The sequence below is a fragment of the Drosophila arizonae genome, chromosome 3 (assembly GCF_054131065.1).
Source record: "Drosophila arizonae isolate 15081-1271.41 chromosome 3, UAZ_ARI_1.0, whole genome shotgun sequence".
In the NCBI taxonomy this organism is placed as follows: domain Eukaryota; kingdom Metazoa; phylum Arthropoda; class Insecta; order Diptera; family Drosophilidae; genus Drosophila; species Drosophila arizonae.
Window position 1 is genome coordinate 13,773,265 of NC_142923.1, and position 21,023 is coordinate 13,794,287.

The 21,023-nt window shown below is 39.7% G+C and overlaps 1 protein-coding gene across 7 annotated transcripts in view; it reads left to right on the forward strand.

Annotated features, from left to right (window-relative positions):
• The window catches only part of RapGAP1 (Rap GTPase activating protein 1), a 138,261-nt gene that overhangs the window by 106,005 nt on the left and 11,233 nt on the right, over positions 1–21,023 (forward strand). For all 7 annotated transcript variants that reach the window (XM_089464256.1, XM_089464253.1, XM_089464255.1 and 4 more), the window contains 3 exons: positions 6,024–7,706; positions 7,780–8,286; positions 8,378–10,621. In XM_089464256.1, coding sequence (XP_089320382.1) covers positions 6,024–7,706; positions 7,780–8,286; positions 8,378–8,533 — 2,346 coding nt within the window. In that variant the 3' untranslated portion in view covers positions 8,534–10,621. The remainder of the gene's footprint in view (positions 1–6,023; positions 7,707–7,779; positions 8,287–8,377; positions 10,622–21,023) is intronic.

Sequence of the window (21,023 nt, forward strand, 5' to 3'; positions counted from 1 at the left end):
GCAAACGACAAGGCAGAGTGAAAGAGAGAGAGGGAGAGGGAGAGAATAGGGGAGTCACAACAACTCCTTCATTATGCAAATTTTGTGATGGGTTCATTGCGCACAAATTGGGTCAAAGTTGCCACATGCAACAACGCGTTGTTGCAGCCAATTAAAAGCAGCCGCAGAAATTTAAATAACAATTTTTCTTAATTTTAATTTTAAACAGCAGCAGCAGCAGCTATTTTATTTTTAGATACGCTGCTAACAAATTGTTTATTAAGTAATTAAAAACGTTTTGAAAATCAATCAAGCGCCTTGCATAAGTTTTCCATTCGGTTTGTTTACGGATTTTCCAAATATGGCTAGCGCCTTTCGCTTTTTTTGGCTAATGAAATTGTCGCACACAATACACAAAAAAAAAAAAAAAACAACAAAGCAACAAATGCGACAAGCTGCCTTAAGTGGTTCGTTGTTTTGGTATTTGGTGTTGGCTAAAACGTAAAGCTAAGTTCATAAAAAACCGTAATTTGTGCTACTCAAATCGCCCCCAACTATGGCTACTTAAGCAGCTCAAACTGTAAGCTTTATTGCAATTTGATGTGCTGCGAGCTGCTCAAACTGTAAGCAGCAGCAGCAGCTCAAACTGTGCTCGGCAAAACTCATAAAAAGTTTATTTTCAAATCTAATTGGATTTACCGTCTGATTGCATCTGCTTTATGAATGTATATGTGCACATGTATATACAACTCTATATAAGCATATTTCTAGGAATTCGACTGCTGATTACTTGGGTCAACTTTTATGTCAAATCTCTTAATGAGCAAAGCGCATGACGAAGAATGCGATAAGAACTCGAGCAGCATAAAACCCTTCAGAGGCACATACGTGCTTCCACTGCACACAGAGACACAGCTATACATATATATATATATATATATATATATAGACATATAGATGTGTGTTAATTGAATGTGTGAAAGCGTTTAAAAGCAACTATTTTGGCATTTAGCTCACGTGCAGCGAGCGTTACGAACAGCACAAAAACAAAACACAAGCAAAAAAAAACAAAAAAAACATTTGGTATAAACTGTAAAAGCTACTTTTAATATCTCCCTCGAAAAAACTGTTGCCAACAGCCGTGAATAAAAGGTTAAATTGGGTTAAAGAGAGAAGTGCCTAAAATAGGGCTAAATAGGAAAACAAAAGCTAAGACTAACATATATATACATACATATATACATATATATGTTATATGAGTTATATACCAACTACATTGGAATAAGAATATATAGGCATGATTAGATTGACTGTGAGACTGACACTGAATGATTGATTGACAGATGGACTGGCTGGCTAGTGATTCATTGACTGATTGATTGAATGCCTGATGTACATTTAAATTTGATCGAATTGCTAAATAGATTGAATGATTAATAGACTAACTAAGACTTGATTGACGAACTCTCTGATTGAGTGACTGCCTGAAGAAAAACTTGTTGATTAATCTACAGAATGAATGATTGACAGACTAAATAAGTGATTGATTGACTGATGCTTGGCCAACACATTCGCTGTCTGGCTGATTGATTCATAATCAACATACAGCTCAAGTCCTCATAGATAAGAAACCCATAAAGCGTATGCCATAAAAAATCTATAAAAAATATATTATTAAGATTTAAGTATCTAATAAAAAGTTGTATATGGAATGATACTGCATGTCTTTTTAAAGAAATTTAACTTTAACTTTTGATATTTTGATTCTTATGCAGAGCCAATGCAAGAACTGAAATCATAATCAAATTTCATGCTCAACTCTAGATCATACTCCATATGAGAGCATAATAAAATTTCATGCTCAGCTAGATCTTACTCCATACATAAGCTCAAGTAATCACGACTCTCGAGTTCGAACAGCATAGTTTGGGCAGCACTGGCAGTTTGACAAGCACCCCATTGATTTATTTGCCAGCGTGCCTGATTTATGTAACTTTGATTTGATGTATTTATGTGGAATACATTTTCAAATGAAATCGGCATGCGATATATACATATATGTATATATATATATCTAAGAGTTATGCATATATCGTCTATAATATTTATCATTTCATGGCTCAGCGCAGAGGCAAGAATCAGTCGATTGCAACGTGTTTATGTCACAGGCTCCCAGCACATAAATCAAGTCCAATACAAGTGTGGGTGGAATTCTGTTTTTCTTGTCGTATTTCTTTATTTTTTCATTCCTTTTTTTTTTTTTTTTGGCTTAGCTTTTGTCACCAACTCTCAGCCCAGAAGTTGAGTCTAGGGCGTCGACTGGCACTTTGCACGTGCGTGGCGCATATATGTATGTATGTATATATATGCAGATATATACAGATATATATGTGTGTATATCAACTGCATATATCAATCACTTGAACTGGCTTGCAACTCTTTTTACGCTTCGCCAGAGTCATGTGCCACACTTTCCAGCAACAACAACAACAAGAACAACAACAATAGCTAGAAATGTGCGGTGCATAAGTGATGAAAGCCCAAAATGAGTTTGACAAGCGCTGGCTGTCAAACTGTGCGCACAGATGGCTTCCTGTGCGCTTTGTTTTGCACACACGCACACACACACACACACACACACATATATATACGCCAGGGCTGCCTTACCCTTTAGCATCTGGCATCTGCCTCTGTCTCTATTAGACTTTGTTTTCATTTTATGCCAGGCAAAAGATTTCAACGCCCCCGCAGCAGCAGCAGCGGCGGCAGCGGCAGCAGCAGAGGCAGCGGCGGCAGCAGCAAATGCAAAATGCACATTTTTAATGATGGGGGCCCTGCACTTGAGCCAACGGCAACAATAACAACGACAACAGCAGCACAAACAACGTTGTTGACGTTGGCGTCTCGCACAGGATGTGCCTCAGAGTTGTGGGCAATTGGGGAACGGGGAGCAGGAATTGGGGGATTGGTGCTTGCTGCTTGCTGCTTGGGGGCTGGGCCATCAGCCGTCAGGGTCTGCCTGCCCTTCGACTTATGCAAAACGTCTCCACACTTTGTTTTTATGGCCTGTTCAATGCAGTCGCCGGCAGCTCAACTCAAGGGATTCCGTCTTGTCTGATGGGCACCGTCTCCTCTGCTTCTACCCCACTAACCTCGAAAGTTGCCACATTTGGCCTTAAAGTTTTGCGTTTGTGTAACACTTTTCTCTCACCATCTCTCTCTCTCTCTCACACACTCGCATACTCTCTGTCTCTCTTTCAGCAGCTCTGTCTCTATTCGTAATCCGCTTAAGTTCTCAAGAATCGGCACAACGTCATAATGAGCACAGCGCGATCATCATAATTGTCGAACGTTGTGCTTTGGTATTAGTTCGTGCTTTCGTTATGCTTTCGCTCCGCTTCTTCCTCTTGATCCCCATTCATTAGATTTTCGTTTTTCCGGTTGTGCTCTTAATACTCGAGTGGCAGCTTCTTCCCTCATATCTCTGCGCATCTCTCGCCACTCCACTCTAGCTAGCTATGCGAGTTTAATTAGACCAAAGAGGCAGACACTACACATCTTCAACATCTTCAAATCTCATCAAATTAGACGCCGCAACGTAACTTGACACATACTTTCCCTCCACCTCCCCCTCCCCCTCCCGCCCACATGAAGCAATTAAGCAAACGCTTCCCTTTGCCACTAGCCACTCCTGTATTTTGCTCCGATGACTCATTCCGCCCCAAATCGCTAGCCAATAATTCCAAGTCCAGACAGGCGTCTGTCCGATTGTCGCAACTGTTTAGCCAATCTATAAAGCAAATGAAGCCAGCTAAGCGTGTGACAAAGGCAGCTCAATCGGAACCCTCCCTTCAGCTGGTCCAACTAACCCCTGGCCCCCGTGACCCAAGCTCCTCTCGAGTTACCACAATATTAATTTATATGTATGTATTTATTTAGTATATATATATATATGTTTTCCGCTGCTATTGCCACATTTAATGTTGAGCGTCGTGCAACATTTGCATAATCCATTCACACGCTGCTCTATTAAATGTGGTTGAATGCATTCATTTCAATCATTTAACATTCAGCAGTCAACACTCAACACTCAACCGTATTCGAGATGACAATGCACTCATTAGTGGTCGGCAAATGCAGCAAATGCAGCAGTTGTAAACTGCATTTAAATTGCACTTACAAAATAAACATTGCATAAAATGCCGTGTGGAAATGTGCACCAAATCGTCGTCGACGTTGACCTCGAATGAGACGGACGCATTCAGGGCCCGGCAATAAAACCTCAATCTCACAATCTCTTAATGCGCCCTATGCTCAGCATCCGACGACTGAAGCCACTGAGCTAATAGATTCGTGTTGACTTGTGTAATAAACAGAATATTATTTGATAGAGAATGTTGTTTTCCTCTTGATATCAAAAATATGACATTTTGTGGTTTATTGCTCTATTAAGAGTTGCTATAACTTAATAACTTTTACTGGATGGAAATGGCTTAGTTTATGGAAGTTAACTTCTATTTACTATTGAGATGTTTTAAAGATTTCGAATTTATTGAACGTATAAAGAATAGCGGCTGGTTTGATATACGATGTGATATATACATTTGATATATGGCTAGAAAGTTTTACCTAGTTTCCCAAACTAAACTAGGAAACTAAAGCTGTAATACTATATAAAAGCAGGAATTTTTCCGCTTAGCTTAACGTATTTTATGCTCGTATAGCCTGTCTTATGTAAAGAAAAATCGAGAAATCGAACATGTCAGCTCTGCTGATAAGGATTTCCCTCGTTCGTATCTTGTAGACTTTTCCTTTGTGCAGCTAATCAAAATTCGTATAGTCAAATGAATTTTTAAAGACTTTCTTTCAATTTTATTTTTTTGATTTATTGATCTCTCCTGAGGGGATCAAAAACTTTCCTTGATATGTTTCATTTTATATCTTTTGTATACAGGATATAGAAGATCCTTGGATAGAGAAGAACCCTCAAGGACTTCCTTTTACTCTAGATAACTATTTCCTTCCCACATACTCGGCCAATCTATTTATTTTACATAAATATTTCGGATAAGACTGTAGGGAACTATTATAATAATAACAACAACAACATGTTTAACTTGTTTAAGCCTTGCCTGGTCTCCCTCACATAACTGGAAGACAATAACCTTCAGGCTTGCCCTCTCAAGGCGCAGTCCAACTCGAGCCATTCTCAATTCATTTATCCCTAATGACTCGGTCAATCGCGCAATCTGTGAGCACTTTATTGCACAGCAGTTGCATTTGGCAGCCGGCAGACTCTTAAATCAAGGCACGAACTATCGATGAACCCGAAAAGACCTAGCACACATGCACAGACGAGCTCGAACGCTATGCGGCCCGCCCTACCCCTAGATGTAAACCCGTTACGTGCCACATTTGGCTGCAAGCCAGATATTGAAAGAAATTGCAGCTGGCCAAACAGACAGAAATAAAAGAAGTTTTTAATATGTGAGCACATAGCTAGAGAGGGAGGGGGTAGAGGGGTTTAGGGGTAGGGGTAGGGGCGTCTTTTAGGGTTTGGCTTTGGCTAGACAAAAGCGCGCAGAGCTCTGGCGCCGTTGGCACAAGGATGTTCATGTCAAATCAAAACGTTGGCTTAATAGTATCCAAAATTTAACGGGTCTCATTCGCTGAACCGCAAACAAAGGCCGCCCACACAGGAGTCGGCCGGCAACGCGTCTCGCGTATTTGTTTAGAGCCAACAAATTGGCAGGCAAGGCCTGGCCTGGTCGGGTCTGTGCCCTGCCATTAACCAGCTTCAGCTTCAGCTTGGCTCTGGGGGCTGGGGGCATTTGCATAGACGTCGACGATAATTGCATGAAATTATAATGCAGCCCATGTGTAGCCTGTCGCTCGTAGGAGTCGATGCCCACACACACACACACACACACACACAGAGAGATGCTGTGTGTGTATACCCTGTAATTATAGAGAGTGATTGAAACTCAGCACTAACCTACTCTCTCTCTCTCTCTCTCTCTCTCTCTTTCTCTCCCTCTGTGCAGCATCATCGTGGCAGCAATGCAAGCGAGGAGCGCGTGCCACAGCCACACTCACCACACGATGGCGGCCACATGAGCGGCGGACTGCAGCATTCGGGCTCGCGGGCCACGTTGCGTCATTCAATGAATCACTCCAGCAGCTCAATGACGGGCGGCTCCGCCTCCAGTTCGACGCCCGCCTCGCCGCAGCTGAGCGGCGGCCAGCTGCTGTCGAACGGACACCATTATCAGTCACAGTCGTCGGTATCGTCGAACTCATCGATTGTGTCGGCCATACCCGCCTCGCAGCGCCTGCTCGAGGAGGCGCTGGCCAAGCCGGCGCCCTATCCGATGATCCTGCTGCCGGTGCATGGCGGCTACTGGCTGGACGGCACTGAGCACGAGTGCAGCTACGATGCACGGGGCAATCCGCAGCTGCCGCAGACCACCTGGATGGCCAAGTTCGAGATGGACGATACGGCCAAGTGCTATCGGCGCTTCTATGCGGCCAGGGAGCACTCGAATCTGGTTGGGCATGATGAGCAGCTCGGCCCGGTGCTGATCTCGATCAAAACGGAGAACGTGGCCAATCAGGAGCATATGCGCATCCTGCTGCGCCTGCGCACCGGCACCATGCACGAGCTGATACCGGTCTCGTGCCTGGGCGCCCAGCCCAGTCCGGCGAAGATGGTGCGGCTGCTGAACGAACAGATCCAGGTGGATAACTTTATGCCGGTGTTGTGCCCGAAGGCATCGCAGCTGATCAGCGTCTATGATGAGCATGTGCTTGTCTCGCACTTCAAGTTCGGCGTGCTCTACCAAAGATATGGCCAGACCACCGAGGAGGAGCTCTTCGGCAACCAGCAGACCTCGCCGGCCTTCGAGGAGTTCCTCGATGTGATTGGCCAGCGCATCAGGCTCAAGGACCACAAGGGCTATCGCGGCGGCCTGGACATCCAGAACGGGCACACCGGCGACACGGCCGTCTATGAGGTGTTCAAGGAGCGCGAGGTCATGTTCCATGTGTCCACGCTGCTGCCCCACACCGAGGGTGATCCGCAGCAGCTGCAGCGCAAGCGGCACATCGGCAACGACATCGTGGCCATCGTGTTCCAGGAGACGAACACACCCTTCTCCCCGGACATGATCGCCAGCCACTTTCTGCACGCGTTCATTGTGGTGCAGCCCCTGGAGCCGAACACGCCGCACACCCGCTACAAGGTGAGCGTGACGGCCCGGGACGATGTGCCCTTCTTTGGGCCGACGCTGCCCAATCCGGCGGTCTTTCGCAAGGGCCAGGAATTCAAGGAGTTCCTGCTGACCAAGCTGATCAATGCCGAGAACGCCTGCTACAAGGCCGAGAAGTTTGCCAAGCTTGAGCTGCGCACCCGCACCTCGCTGCTGCAGAATCTAGTGGAGGAGCTGAAGGAGAAGACGCGCGACTTTCTCGGCGCCGATCTGTCGCAGACCCTGGCCGGCAGTCCGACACCCGAGACGCCCAAGTCGGAGAGCGGAGGCGGCGGCGGCGGCAATGCGGGCACTCGTTTCATTGACACCGTCAAGAAGGCCCTGATCATGCGCGTGCGCTCCCAGAGCGTGGACACCGGCAACGGGGCGCATCCGGACAAGTTCAGCGTGAACACCAAGGTGGGCACGCTCAACTCCAAGAAGGAGCCACAGCCCGAGACACAAACGCCCAATCTAAACGTGAGTAGAGATTCGCTTAGCTCTAGTCGATGCAATTAGCTAATCCCATTCTCTTTCTTTTGTCGCCCTGCAGACCTGCAGTCGCACGGCCTCCAAGTCGTCCTCCAAGTCGAAATCCTCGAATGAGTCCACATCCTCCTCGCCGGACATCACCTCACGTCCGGCTAACCACAACCACAACAACAACAACAACAACAATCCAGCTGGCGGCCAGCAAAATGGCGGCGGTGGCATTGCCGCCGTCGCCGTCAGCGCTGCCCAAAACGGTGGCATAGTGGGCGTGGCCGTGGCCACCATGTCCGAGGCGAGCGACGACTCCAGCCTGAACAGCGTCGATCTGGACCCGATGATGGGCCACCTGGACGGCGGTGCCGCCTACATCGACAGCGACACGGGCCTGGAGAGCATGAGCTCCGCGGAGGCAACGACCAAGGCCTGCTCGCTGTGCCTCGAGGGGGTGCAGGGCACCACCATGATGGGCAGCTCGCCCAGCAACGAGACCATCATGATGATCGAGAATCTGCGCCAGGAGGTGACGCGGCTCAAGTGCGACAAGCTCGATTTGCTGCGACAGAATGTGGTAAGTAGAGAGAGAGAGAGAGAGAGTGAGTGAGAGAGAGAGCAGATATAGAACAATTAACTCATTTAAATATTCCCTCTCTTTCTTGCAGACCTGCCAAAGGGACATCAAACGTTTGCGGGAGCGAGAGCTATCGCTGCAAGGCGATCTGGCGGCAGCCGGACGTGAGATTCTGCGTCTGCGCGATCTGCTCAAGGAATATATGCCAGATACAGCCGCAGCGCCGCTCTCCATTTCGCCCATCTAAAGCGTCTAACGCCAAGCACAAAACAGGGAGGGACGGAGACAGAGACAGAGAGAGAGAGAGAGAGGGAGTGGGAGAGGGAGATGGGAAGGAAGAGATCGGAGGAACCACTGTGCCGTGTATAACACTTTGGATGCGTCGTTATTTGTTTTTTCTTTTTTATTTCTGGGGCCAGTTCTCGCAAAACTGTATTATATTTAGTTTGCATAGCTGTTGGAACTCGAAGAGGATTGAAAGCTGAAGTGTGGCGGCATATATATTATTACAGTTTAGTCTACAAATATACACATAACACTTACGTATAACAGTTGAAAATCATCTTAGAGAAAAGAAAAAGATAAAAACATACACACACACACAGAACTCAAAAAGTTACACCAAATATATAGTTGATAAGTCTTTAAGCATATTTAACGCAATGTTTAGAATCCCCAAGAAAACAAACAAATTTCCCACAGACGCAAAAACTAAGCCTTAAATATAAGTAGACAGAGAGAGAGAGATAGAGAGAGGGACAGGGAGAGGGAGTATAACAGAGAGCGAGAGCTTATCGATTAGCGCATAACACAGTTACAAAAAGTTTATATAGAAACGTCTTCGAGATCGAATTCGACTTCGAGTTCGAGTTCGAGTTCGAGTGCGTCATCGATTTAGTAGCAGAGTAGAGCGATCCTTGGCAACCCTGCACACTGTGGCAACCCTGTTAGCTCCGCTCGTTTCCATTCATCACGTAGACCTCAACAGCAATTATTAACCAATTAAAAGAAAGAGGAAGAACAACAAAATCGAAAGCTAATTAAATTAACGTATATATTTATTCAAATATATAAATATATATAGATATATTCTATTATGTATGTGTTTTAAAGTTACAAATGCAAAACTCTCGTTAGTTTTTGTTTTTAGCTGCAATCGATAAATATTATTAAACAGAAGAACATAAGAAAAACAAAAACTCTTAACTCTTAAGTTTAAGTTGCTTTAAATAATTTCTAATTACAATTTAGTTTGATTAAGTTTTGGGCTAAGCAACGGAGGAGCTTAAGCTAAGCTAACGACGACTCAGCGGAAGGCAAGGAGAATGTTATCGAAATTATTATTATCGAAAATCATCTGTTGTTTTGCCCTTGTATATATATTATTTACATAATTCTCGATTTAACGATTTATCGATATATCTGTCGATCTAACGTAATTACTATGCAATTTAATGACTATTTAATAAACGTATTGAAAATGATAAATAATTATCGATAAACGATTTAGCCCAGAGCAAAGTGTGCAAGATTTTTCAAATATATATATAAATATATATATATTATCTGTCTATATTCGGCTAAAGAACACAAAAATACACACACACATTCACACACCCACACGCATACATATATAGCATACAATTATACATCAAATCAAAGAGTTCTTATCGAGTTTATCTAAATGTATGAATTCTACCATAAGTACCACAAATTGTTTTTTGTTGACAAAAATTCATTATTTTAATTGTGTATAATTACAAAAACAAACAACAACAAAACAAAGAAAAACCAACAAAACATACATATATAATTATATATATGCAAAATATATGGAATATATACATACAAATATATTGTGCTGTTTTTATTTACTAACAAAATAACCTTGAAGCGTTTAATTAATTTTTAGATTAATTTCGGCAAACCTCTTTTTTTCAAATCACGCGCCCTACTTTTACGCGCTAGCCAGCACTGTTTGTGCTTTCTGTTGGCAGCCACAGGGTGACCCACTTTGTAAGCTTTTTGTTATATTGCTCTTCGTCGCGCACAGCCACACTGAACTGAACTGTTTAATTATTCAGTTTTGTTTTGTTTCTCGTGCAGCAATAATTCGCCTTTAATTATTGTTTCATAAAAGTGCTAAAATATTTTTATATTCCATAATGTTATATATTATTTACTTTAGTTTGTCAGTTTGGCAACTGATCTTAAAGTTCTGTTAGCGCGCTGTTGTGGAATGTTGCTCTCCGAGCAGCTGTTGCGCTCTGCGCATGCTCTCTCTGTCGCACACATTTGCTTATTGTACCCTGTGCTGGTGATTAGAAAGAGTTGTGTGAGTTCATATACAATCAGGTGCACTTGGTCAAAGTGAATTGTGATAAACAAATATACATATTTAGTAATTAATTATATTAAGAAATTTATTTATTAAACTAAATTGAAAAATTTATATAAAACAATACAAATATCAATTAAACTTATACAATTGTATATATATATAATAAATAATAAGAAGTTAACCTTAATTAATTGCAATAATTACTGTATTAATAAAACACAATGTTTTGTGAAACCAATGCGTAAACTGATACAAAACTTTAGTGCTTCACAGAGTATGTCATATGTGTCATACTCGTATTTTTTCTCCCGCTGCTTATAATGCTTTCGGTGTTTTTTCCAACTCTCAAAACGCGAGAAACTTTTGATGTGGACGGACGTTTCGTCGCCGCCGTCGTCGTCGCGTGGAGGTTTCAGTTGCTTGAATTAGAGAATTGTTATTGTTTTCATACAGGCCTTTGGGCTGAGAAGGCGGTGCTCAGAGGGTGCATTTAATACATATAGAGTATCATTGAATAAAACACCGTTCTCTAATTTCAAAGCGAATCAATGCAAGTCGCGTGTGTGTTCGTTCGGCAAGGAAAAATAGTGCGAAAAATCTCTTGAGTGACTTTTGTTTTTGCATTTTGCAATTTGCTTTTGTTTCGTTTTGGCGGCGCTGTCGTCGGCTGCTGTGCACGTAAAACATAAAAACGATTCTCATTAAAAATAATAACAACAACAACATTAACATACCGAAAGAGTTGTACGTGTGCCAATATATGTGTATGGGAGTGTGTGTGCGCGCGGTTGAGTGTGGTAATTTTTTCGTCGTTATTACTTCATAACAGAGCGCAAAGCTGCGCTGCTTCTCTCACGCGCGCTCTCTCTCTCTCTCCTGCTCTTTCTGTCTCCGTTATACGCTCTTAAGCTGTTTGTCGCTCTCGGTAGCAGCCGGCAGGCTCAACCGAAGAGGGTTGCAGCAGCAGCAGGAGCAGGAGCAGGAGCCGCAGTTGTGACCACAACAAAAACTAAGTAGGAAAGCTTTGGCTAACCCTCTTCACTCTCAATTGCGCTTTGCCTCTGTACACCCTCTCACTCAACGGCTGAGCCACCAAAAGGTAATTAGTTGTATTTTATTTTATTAATGTGACAAATGAGCAAATAATTGTGAGTGAATGCGTCTCTATATGTGTGCATGTGTGTGTGTCAGAACATTTTTACGTGTATGCGTAAGCAAATGAATCAAAAAATTAAGAAGGCAAACAAATTATTAAATAACAAAAGCTGACAGCAGCAGCTACAACAGCAAGGCAAATAGAAGAAAGCTAGAGAGAGAACAAAATTCTCTCTTATATGTTGAGGCCGATCAGCAGCTGAGCCGAGCTTTGACTGTGCGTACGAAAGAGATGCAGGTATCACAGCTTCACATGGTATAATCGTAGCCGGCGCCTCAGCTGCTACTGTTTTAGCTGCCTCTCTCTCTCTCTCTCTCTCTCTCTCTCTCTAGCGCTTTACCGCTGTTGTTCTTTTGGTTGTTTCTGGGATAAGAACAGCAATAAAATGACAATAAACGTTAAGTATATTGAGAAGGCGCTTGTAATGGGGGTGGGTGGGCTTCCTTTACACTCGAGCAAGCAGCTGCTGTTTGGCTAGGGGGCGTGGCAGGGCTAAGGCGATACGTGCACTCGACTAATCAGCCGCCAGCTTCAAAAGCTAGCGATTAAGTCGAGTCTTATCAACGAAAGGTGCTCCGAGGGGTTGCCATGGCATATAGAGGCCCAGTATATGTATGTATGCATGAGCATATGTAGGCATATGTATGTGTGCAATGAGCACTCGAGGTGAACGAATTTTAGAGCTAGATAATAAGATGAATTGCATTTACGGTTATGTCAAAGTTGCCAATTGCATCCTTATCTAAGAGCAAACAATTACTAATTGTGTCCAATTAGAATTTTGCATTACATTAAAGCAGCAATTATAATGTGAGATCAAGATCCGATTGGTTGGCATCATCGAATAATATTTCGTCATTCGTCTATTTATAAGTCAAATCAGAGTGCATTTTAATTTGATTTAAATTTCATATATTTAAATTTGCTATGATGATTTGATACGCTATTAATAAATGGTTTTAAGTAGCATTATGTTATTTGCAATGTTAATAATTTTATAAGAAATATCAATCCAAATATATATGTTTGTTTCCTCAGAGCAGTCTTTTCAAATTATTTTAAAAATCTTTAATATTCTTCAGAAATATTCGAATAATCTCACGAATTACGTGAAATATTTAAACAATTTACAGAATTTATTAAGAAAATCGGAATTTATTTAGATTTTTCCCGAACATATGTTGGTATTCTGTACACTTAAATTACTTAAATATCTATTCGGAAATCCCAATTGCGCTTCTAATTTGAGTTTCGATCTGCTACAGTGCTGCCACTTGAAGCAGGTGCAAAGTGCCATGGATCATTTAAGAAGCATCAGGTGGCAATTAAATTGTCCGTGCGATGCGGTCGCTCGAATATCTCTTCGCTAATGTGCCATATGCCGAGTCGTGGAGTCGAATGGCGCACGCTCATTATCTTGTCTCCCGTTTGTTTTATGCGTCTGCGAGGCTGGCGTCTGTTTTGCTCCAGTCAGCCAACCCACCCAGCCATGGGCCATTGGAGCAACCACTCAACAGACGTCAACAGAGACCCAACAACAAGCAAATAATTTTTTGGGGGTCGGCCACTGCTGCCCCACACCACACAATCGTCAGACCGCCCGCCCACCTGCCATGCCAAACAACATTCCAAGTGAGGTGAGCGAGTGGTTTTGGCGGCTTTGAGTGGTTGGGTGGTGGCACCACACGCACATATCTCAGGCGTATAAAAAGGGCTCATAATTTTCAGTTTAATTACAATAAGCAAACAACTGCACCGCTTGCCCCCCACTGATGGGTAGCTGCGGCTCTTCATCTACACTAGCACCTGCCCCTACCTAGGCGACCTTTTGAGTTTTCACCTGGCTGTGCAACCTATTAATAAATCTCATTAATAAATTAAACGGTTTAACGCAGGAAATTCCCTTCTCGGAGATGCTCGCTTCCCTCACATACGCACACGCCATCTGGCGGCGCGTTTTGGCATATATTGTAGCTGATTTCTTTTAGCTTATGGGAGAGGGTACTCTATTTGTATAGGAGAGTGTGTAACATATCAGAATAAACTCATTTGTAGATTGAAAAACATGTTTTTAACTTTTAAAATATTTTTATAGCTCATTAGATTGGATTATAGGCTCAATTCCCATCAGTATACTATAAGCTATTTCAATATTAAATTTGTAGCTTATTAATATTTTTCCAACAAGGCTTTGATCATTTTTATTACATCAATAAAGTTTTTATTACATTCGTATAATTATTTCAGAAATGCCATTAGATCGATAAAAATAAAACTTGGTTTATAAAAATATTTCAGCTATAGAATATTAATTATGCAATGCTTTGTTTGCAAATATTTATATATTTGTTTATGTAAATTTATAAGTTATACATTTTTTGATTAATAATTTTTAATCAGAAATTCAGTTCTGATATAATAAAAAAGCTATAATACTGTATTTAAATCGATATTTTGATAGAATTTTATGTTAAAGATTTGGAATAAATATATTCGGCTGATGAAAACATTGTTTAAAATTTATTTTAATTTAGATTGAATTTTTTTTTTTATTTTTAAGAAAGATTTCTAAAGCTATAGAAAAATATAATAAATATATAAATTTAAGTGAAAATTATTTGTAGTATGTAAATTATCTGAATAATTGAGTATGCCCAGTTTTTCGACATATTTTTTGTATTTGTTTGGTATTAATTTATAAATGTTCTCATCAGCAGATATTATATTGTATACAAACTTCAAAATTTTATTTTTTGTGCTCTTGCTGGATTCGCTATTATTCTCAATCAAAGCGTTCCGTCGTATTCTAATTTCCTTTTAGGGCACAAGAAGACGTCACTGGGGAACGGACCTATTCCCATGCGGTGGCTGCGAGCGGCATTATTAGTGGCATTTTTCAAAATTTTTCACAATTTTTTTTGGTTTCCCTTTGATTCACATTCTTTGCTTCATAAATCAAAATTCGCGAAATTTTTGTCGACACGCTTTCGTATATATACATAGAAGTACACAAATTATGATGCCATAAATATATATATTTTTTTAACAAATAATAAATGATATAAATCTGCTATACATCTGATTCGTCCCATTTCCCCTTGTTTGCCAGCAAGTGTATCCACAGCTCGACTTGCCATTCAGTAAACTTGACCCGCTTGTTTATTGTTTTTTCTTCTCGTTATTTGCTCGTGTTTGATTCTCATCCTTTGCTGGTTCGTCTTTCGACTGGGCGTGTTTTAAAAATAAATCATAAGGTCTATATATACACACTTATAGATGTGTATGTGTATATACAAATAAAATAAGAATATTGTTATAATTTGATTCGAATTGCATTGAGTTTTCAAATCTTCTGCAGCTTGACACGCGCACCTATTCATTTCACTTTTGGGAGTGCCCCTACTCTTGTCGCCTCACCTAGTTACCTGGCCACATATTTACCTGCCTAGCTACACCTTATCCTCCACCTACCCCTTAAGCTTTTGCCATTTAAATCGTTTACTTTGGCCCTATCTTGAAATGTGAATTTTTTGGTGGGAACGTGAAAACACGTAAAATACTCATTTTTCTTCATTTTTTGGCAATTGTGACTTTTATTATAGGTGTAAGTACTGTTATGTTTGCTCCATTTGCAAGGGGGACACATTTTACCTACGACACATTTTCGACTACATTATGAGCGAATTTATCGTACGAATTGCGAATGTTTTTCTATTTGAATCGCATTTTGCTTTATATGAGTAAATTTACAACTATTTCTGGGTTGAGCTCTGAATGTTTCGTTTCGGTTTCTGAGGTTGCTTTAAATTGAAATTTATTTATGTGTATGACCGTGGGGCATGGCCAGGGCATAGGGCATAGCTAAATGTGCAGACGACACGTATGAAAAATTAAATAAAAGAACAAAAAAAAAAAAAACATTTTTTGTAATGCCAAATATTACATTATTATGTTGGTCGAGTTCAAGCGATAAGCAATTGTATAATAAATAATATGAACAAAATTCGTTTCCTTTTGTTTATTGTGTGGTTTATCGCAATGCAGTGGAAAAGGAAACCCCTAAATGATAGCGAATTCGTTTTCGAGCTTTACCACAATAGAAAAGTGTAAATAGAAAAGTTTGCATTGGGCGTAGATTGAGGGAATGTTGTTGAAGAACTCGAATATATAATAGATAACATTTTAATAATTATATTTGAATGTTGGAATTTTTATTTTATATTTATTTATTATATTTAATTTTGGTTTTTTATTAATTTTTTTTCTTTAATATTATTTTTATTTACTTTTTTTGTAATATATTTTGTATATAAATTTGCCTTTACAAATAATATAATATATAAATATAAATTTGCCTTTACAAATAATTATAATTATATTGCATTTTCATGGCATTTAATTATATTGTATTTTCATGGCATATGTGCACTTAAAATATCGTCATAAAATTGCTGCTAATGAGCGATTGTTATCATGTTGATTATTATTATTATATGAGATCATTTATATATTCTATATTATTTTGTTAATAATTACATAATGATACTTGCTGTGCCAAATACTTAGGTCTTGACACATTAGCGTTTCAGAATATTTCTAGCACACTAGTATTATACAATGTTATAGAAGAGGTGCACATAATATAGATAGATGAACGGATATTATTAATTACGTTTAAGCAATTTTAAGCTCTATATTATACTCTCTATTCTATCGCATTATCTTCATAAGATAATATTTTCTTATTATTAGTTTAGCATATATAAGAACTATTGATTTTACATTTTGTATACTATTATTACAATAATAAATTAATTATCAAAATTAATTTATTGTTAATATTTTATTATATTATCTTTTGGAACTGATCAAATAATAAAAGACATAATTTTCTTTTTAATATAAAATACATTTTCAGTGTATTAAATCACTAGCCCAAAGCAAATCCCTATAAATCTTCAGACTTTCAACAAGCTGATATCATTAATCTGCGCAATAAATAATAATTCATTTGTAATCGATTACATTTTTTAAAATTACAAAACAAAAACTTAAAAAAACTATGCATATAAATTTTGTAAAAGATTTATCTGCCTGAATGTACTCAAAGTAAAAATGCCGCGTGACCTTTGTAAATGCTTGAGCTAACTTTTATGGCACCTGCTTCCAAGAAAGCGAAAAAAAGTACAAAATCTTTAAAACAATTGAAATTTGTTGCCTCTGGAGCCCCGCACCGGATGTTAATGTTATTTGGGGCATATTTTGTGGGGGCTTTCGATGTTTTTAATGTGCGCCTGATTTGTTTGGGAAAAAATAAACAATTGTGAAATTTATTTAGTTGCCAGCAGAAAAGCGCCCGCCACGCCCCCCGCCCGCCTTGTACAGGTCGACTAGTTTTTGGCTGTGGAATGTGTGTGTCTGTCTAATCATTGTTATTGTTGTTGCCCACTGTACTTGTTGCTGTTGTTCCTTTTGTTGTTGTTGTTGTTGTTGCTGCTGCTGCTGCTGGTGTACTTTATGATCAAATAAATATGCATGGCAATTGCTTTGTGCCATAATTCGAGCAACTTTATGGGCGATTGGCATAGTTCATAGTGGAAAGTGGGCTAGGGATGAGCAAGGGTTGGGGCAGGAGAGGGAAAGGGGCTGCAAAGGTTAGAGTGCTCTCTGCTCTTTAGGGGCTGCCACTGTGGCATAACAAAAGCTGTCAACTGGATTTGCATATCTTTTGTGTATGTCCGTCTGTCTGTCCGTCCGTTTGTCGACCTTGAGGACAACAATCAATCAGCAGCGACAGCGGCAGTGGCAGAGGCAGCAGAAGCGGCAGCAGCTGCTGCTCCCAGCTTAAAAGCCTTGCAATACTCGCCCTTTGTATGTAAATGTGTGTGTGTGTGTGTGTTTGTGTATGTGTGACTGTAAATTTATTACGAAAAAAGTGAGTAAGAGCTGCTAAAATTGGATAAACGCGACTAGGAACTGCCCTAGCATAGACCAAAGACTAGAAACTAGCTGTTCCAATGGAATAAAAGTTTCTTGGCTTGCGCCAAGCTTGATTAATACGAAAATTTTAGAGCTTATTTAAAATAGACGAGATTAAAATTGAAAAATGTTGTCGGTTTTATAGCATATATTTTAGGCTGAATATTTTACATATCTATATTTAGACTTGAGCAGAATTTTTTGAAATATATGCATGATCTATAATAACATACATCTTATCATATACCACCATATACCTTATCACACACCCACTAATATACCCCAAATTTGTCATTTATATAGGGTACACTGTCTGAAATAAAAAAGTGCACAATACATATCCATGAGATACGACTTTTTTTGTATCTACGCATTTCACCTTGTCAATCAGCTGAAATTTGGGTCAGATATTTTTCATACATATCATCTCTGGTTGCGTCTATTGAGTGTCATATGCGCAGCTATATAGCATATACTAGTCTATTCTATTTGGTTAGACTCATATATCGTATATTCAATATTTTGCATTTGGCGCGTTAATCAAATTGTTGTCAAGTTGTTTGTAGCTATTTCTCACGTACGCTGATTCGAAACACATTAAAAATAAAATCATATATAAAAATTCTTGGCTGCAACTGTAATTTAAATTCAAAATAAGGCACACACATACACACCCACACACACGCGCAAGCACACACACACAGGGACAGAACGGGAGACAGGCTAGCGACCAACAAACAAACAAACCAAATTGGCAATTTTTATTTGATTTCTGTCCGTTTTCGTCGCTGATTAGCCAGACGCGACGTCGCTGCTGGCGCCGGCATCGCTGTCGACGGCGACACGCCTACTTTCAGCTACTTGTCGTTGACAACTCCCAAATGCGAAAACTATGCAAAAACTATTACCAAATGCCGCTTTTGTGCTACGCTCTCGCCCCTCTCTGCCTCTCTCTCTTCCTCTTTCTATTAAGCGATGCCGCTTGTTTATTTAACTAATAAGAGAGACAGCACACAGCACAGAGAGGGAGACAGTGAGTGTGAGAGAGAGACCGAGCGCGTCTCTTATCAAAACATGCAAACTTTTCAGCAGCAGCCAGCAGCTTTTCCTCAAAACAAAAACAAAACACACGAGGAGCGTAAGAGAGAAGAGAGCGAGAGCGAGATAGCGTGCGGAAACACGCGCTCGAAGCAGCTGCTCTCTTGAGAGCGTCCGAACGCAACGTGTGTGTGCAGCACGCCAAAAAAAGCTCACGTATAACAGTTTTCAGTTGTGTGGGGTGGGCGCGCATAAATTTGCAATTACAGTGGTGGCTACACAATTGAGCATGACTGCAAATAGTAATGTCAATTAACTGTTTCTTAAAACTTATTCACTATTATGGACATATTATCATTATGTAAATATAAATAATACATTTAGTAAGTGTAGTAGTTAGGAGTAAAACTCAGATAATTATTATAAAAGAAAATGTCAACGTGAGATGTTAATTTCATTTTCCATAAGGGAAAATCTAGCTATATTAATAATATATTTACTTTTTGTTCTTAAATATATATATTTAATTCTTGTTATATATATTCATTTCATTTTTAAATTATTTTTTATATATTTTATTTCGTTTATTTTGTTTTTAATAATTTGTATTGTATCTTATCTTGTTTTTATTTTGATTATTTCTTTAGATGTATACTATTATAAAAAAAAAAAAATTATTAATAATATTTAGAGTATGCAATATTTTGGCTTATTTGGCATTTCTTTATGCATGCCTGTCTTCACTGTCCCCTTTATCTAGCTGTCTCTGTTCCTTTGTATAACAGTTTCATTTTGGGCATTTTCGTTTATTTACAATTTGACATTTTGCAAGCACGCACACAAGTAAAACTACTCACCTTCATACACACACAAACACACGCACACACAGCACACGCTGCTCTAACAAAGGTCGTCCTCTCTCTCTCTCTCTCTCTCTCGTTCGCTCTCATCTCGTCGTATCTCTCGTTTAGCTGTGAAATTTTCATTTTCAGTTTCGCATTTTGGATTTCCCAACAGACATTCGTCGCACGCCGAAGCGTTCGGTCGCGTTTTAAGTCAACTCCACAAAATCAGAGAACAAAAAAACATAAAAAAAAAAAACAAAAACAAAGTAATACTGAAAAGTATTTCGCCTCACATGCACAGACTCTGAGAGTTGGAGTGTGTGTGTGCGCGTATGTGTTTCGCGCGTGTGGGAGTGTGCGTATGTCTCGGTGTGTCTAACTTAGTAGATGTTGCTTAGACAGAGACAGTACTTAAATACTCAGTGCTGATGAGTTCCCAGGTGTAAATCAACCCAAAGACCAAGCATTATACACAGTTACAAATATATATATATATATATCAAGTGAGATCCGCGGGGAGCTCGAGCTCTGTGTTCGACGTCCATTAGGCAATCGTAACGGTAATTTGTTGTATCTTAAATTGGATCCCGTTTCGAGTACAAAATCTGTAATTGAAATTTATTCAACGGCAAAGCCAAACTCGATTGCCATTTAAAAGTCAAAAACTTTTGTACAGGTAACCAAAATCTATAAAATAAAATCAAAAGCAAAACCATTTTGGGGGCATAAATTTAGTGCTCAAAATGTTTTTTTTTTTTTTTAATTTGATTTCGTTGTCGTTGATCTCATCCATCACAAATCAAATCAAAATACAATTTCATTCAATTCAATTTACTTGTTAAACATTTTTCCACGGCGTACAGTGTCCCAAAGGCTTGAAACCATATTGAACATTTTTTTTTTTAAAGGAAAACTAAGTTTAAAATACATAGGAAAATATATAAAATATGTGGAATATTATTAAAAAAAAAAAATCGTAAAAAAGATCGTTAGAAAATTTGTAGGTACTTTTGAAAATCTAATTAAATTATTTTCTTTATGTTCGAAATGCAAATTGTCTTTTTAATTATATAAAATTCCTTTCAATTTATTTTGAAAATATCTACTTTGAATCACTGTGCATTGTTGCCAAATGCTGTTGTTGTTGCTGCTAATGCTAATTGAAAATTGTGCCGAAAATTGGTTTTGGCTCTGGGCTAATTTTTGGCGCTGTCCAGAGAGACGTTTTTTTCACTTTTCTGTTCAGGCAATGTGTTGAAAAGTTTTAAGTTATATATTTTTCTGTCTGTGTCTAGCACAGTGGGGCGGGGCAACGGAGGCTGGGGGCTGGTGGGGCTTGTGCTGGAGTGTCTAATAGTTGACTTTGTTGCTTGTTGCC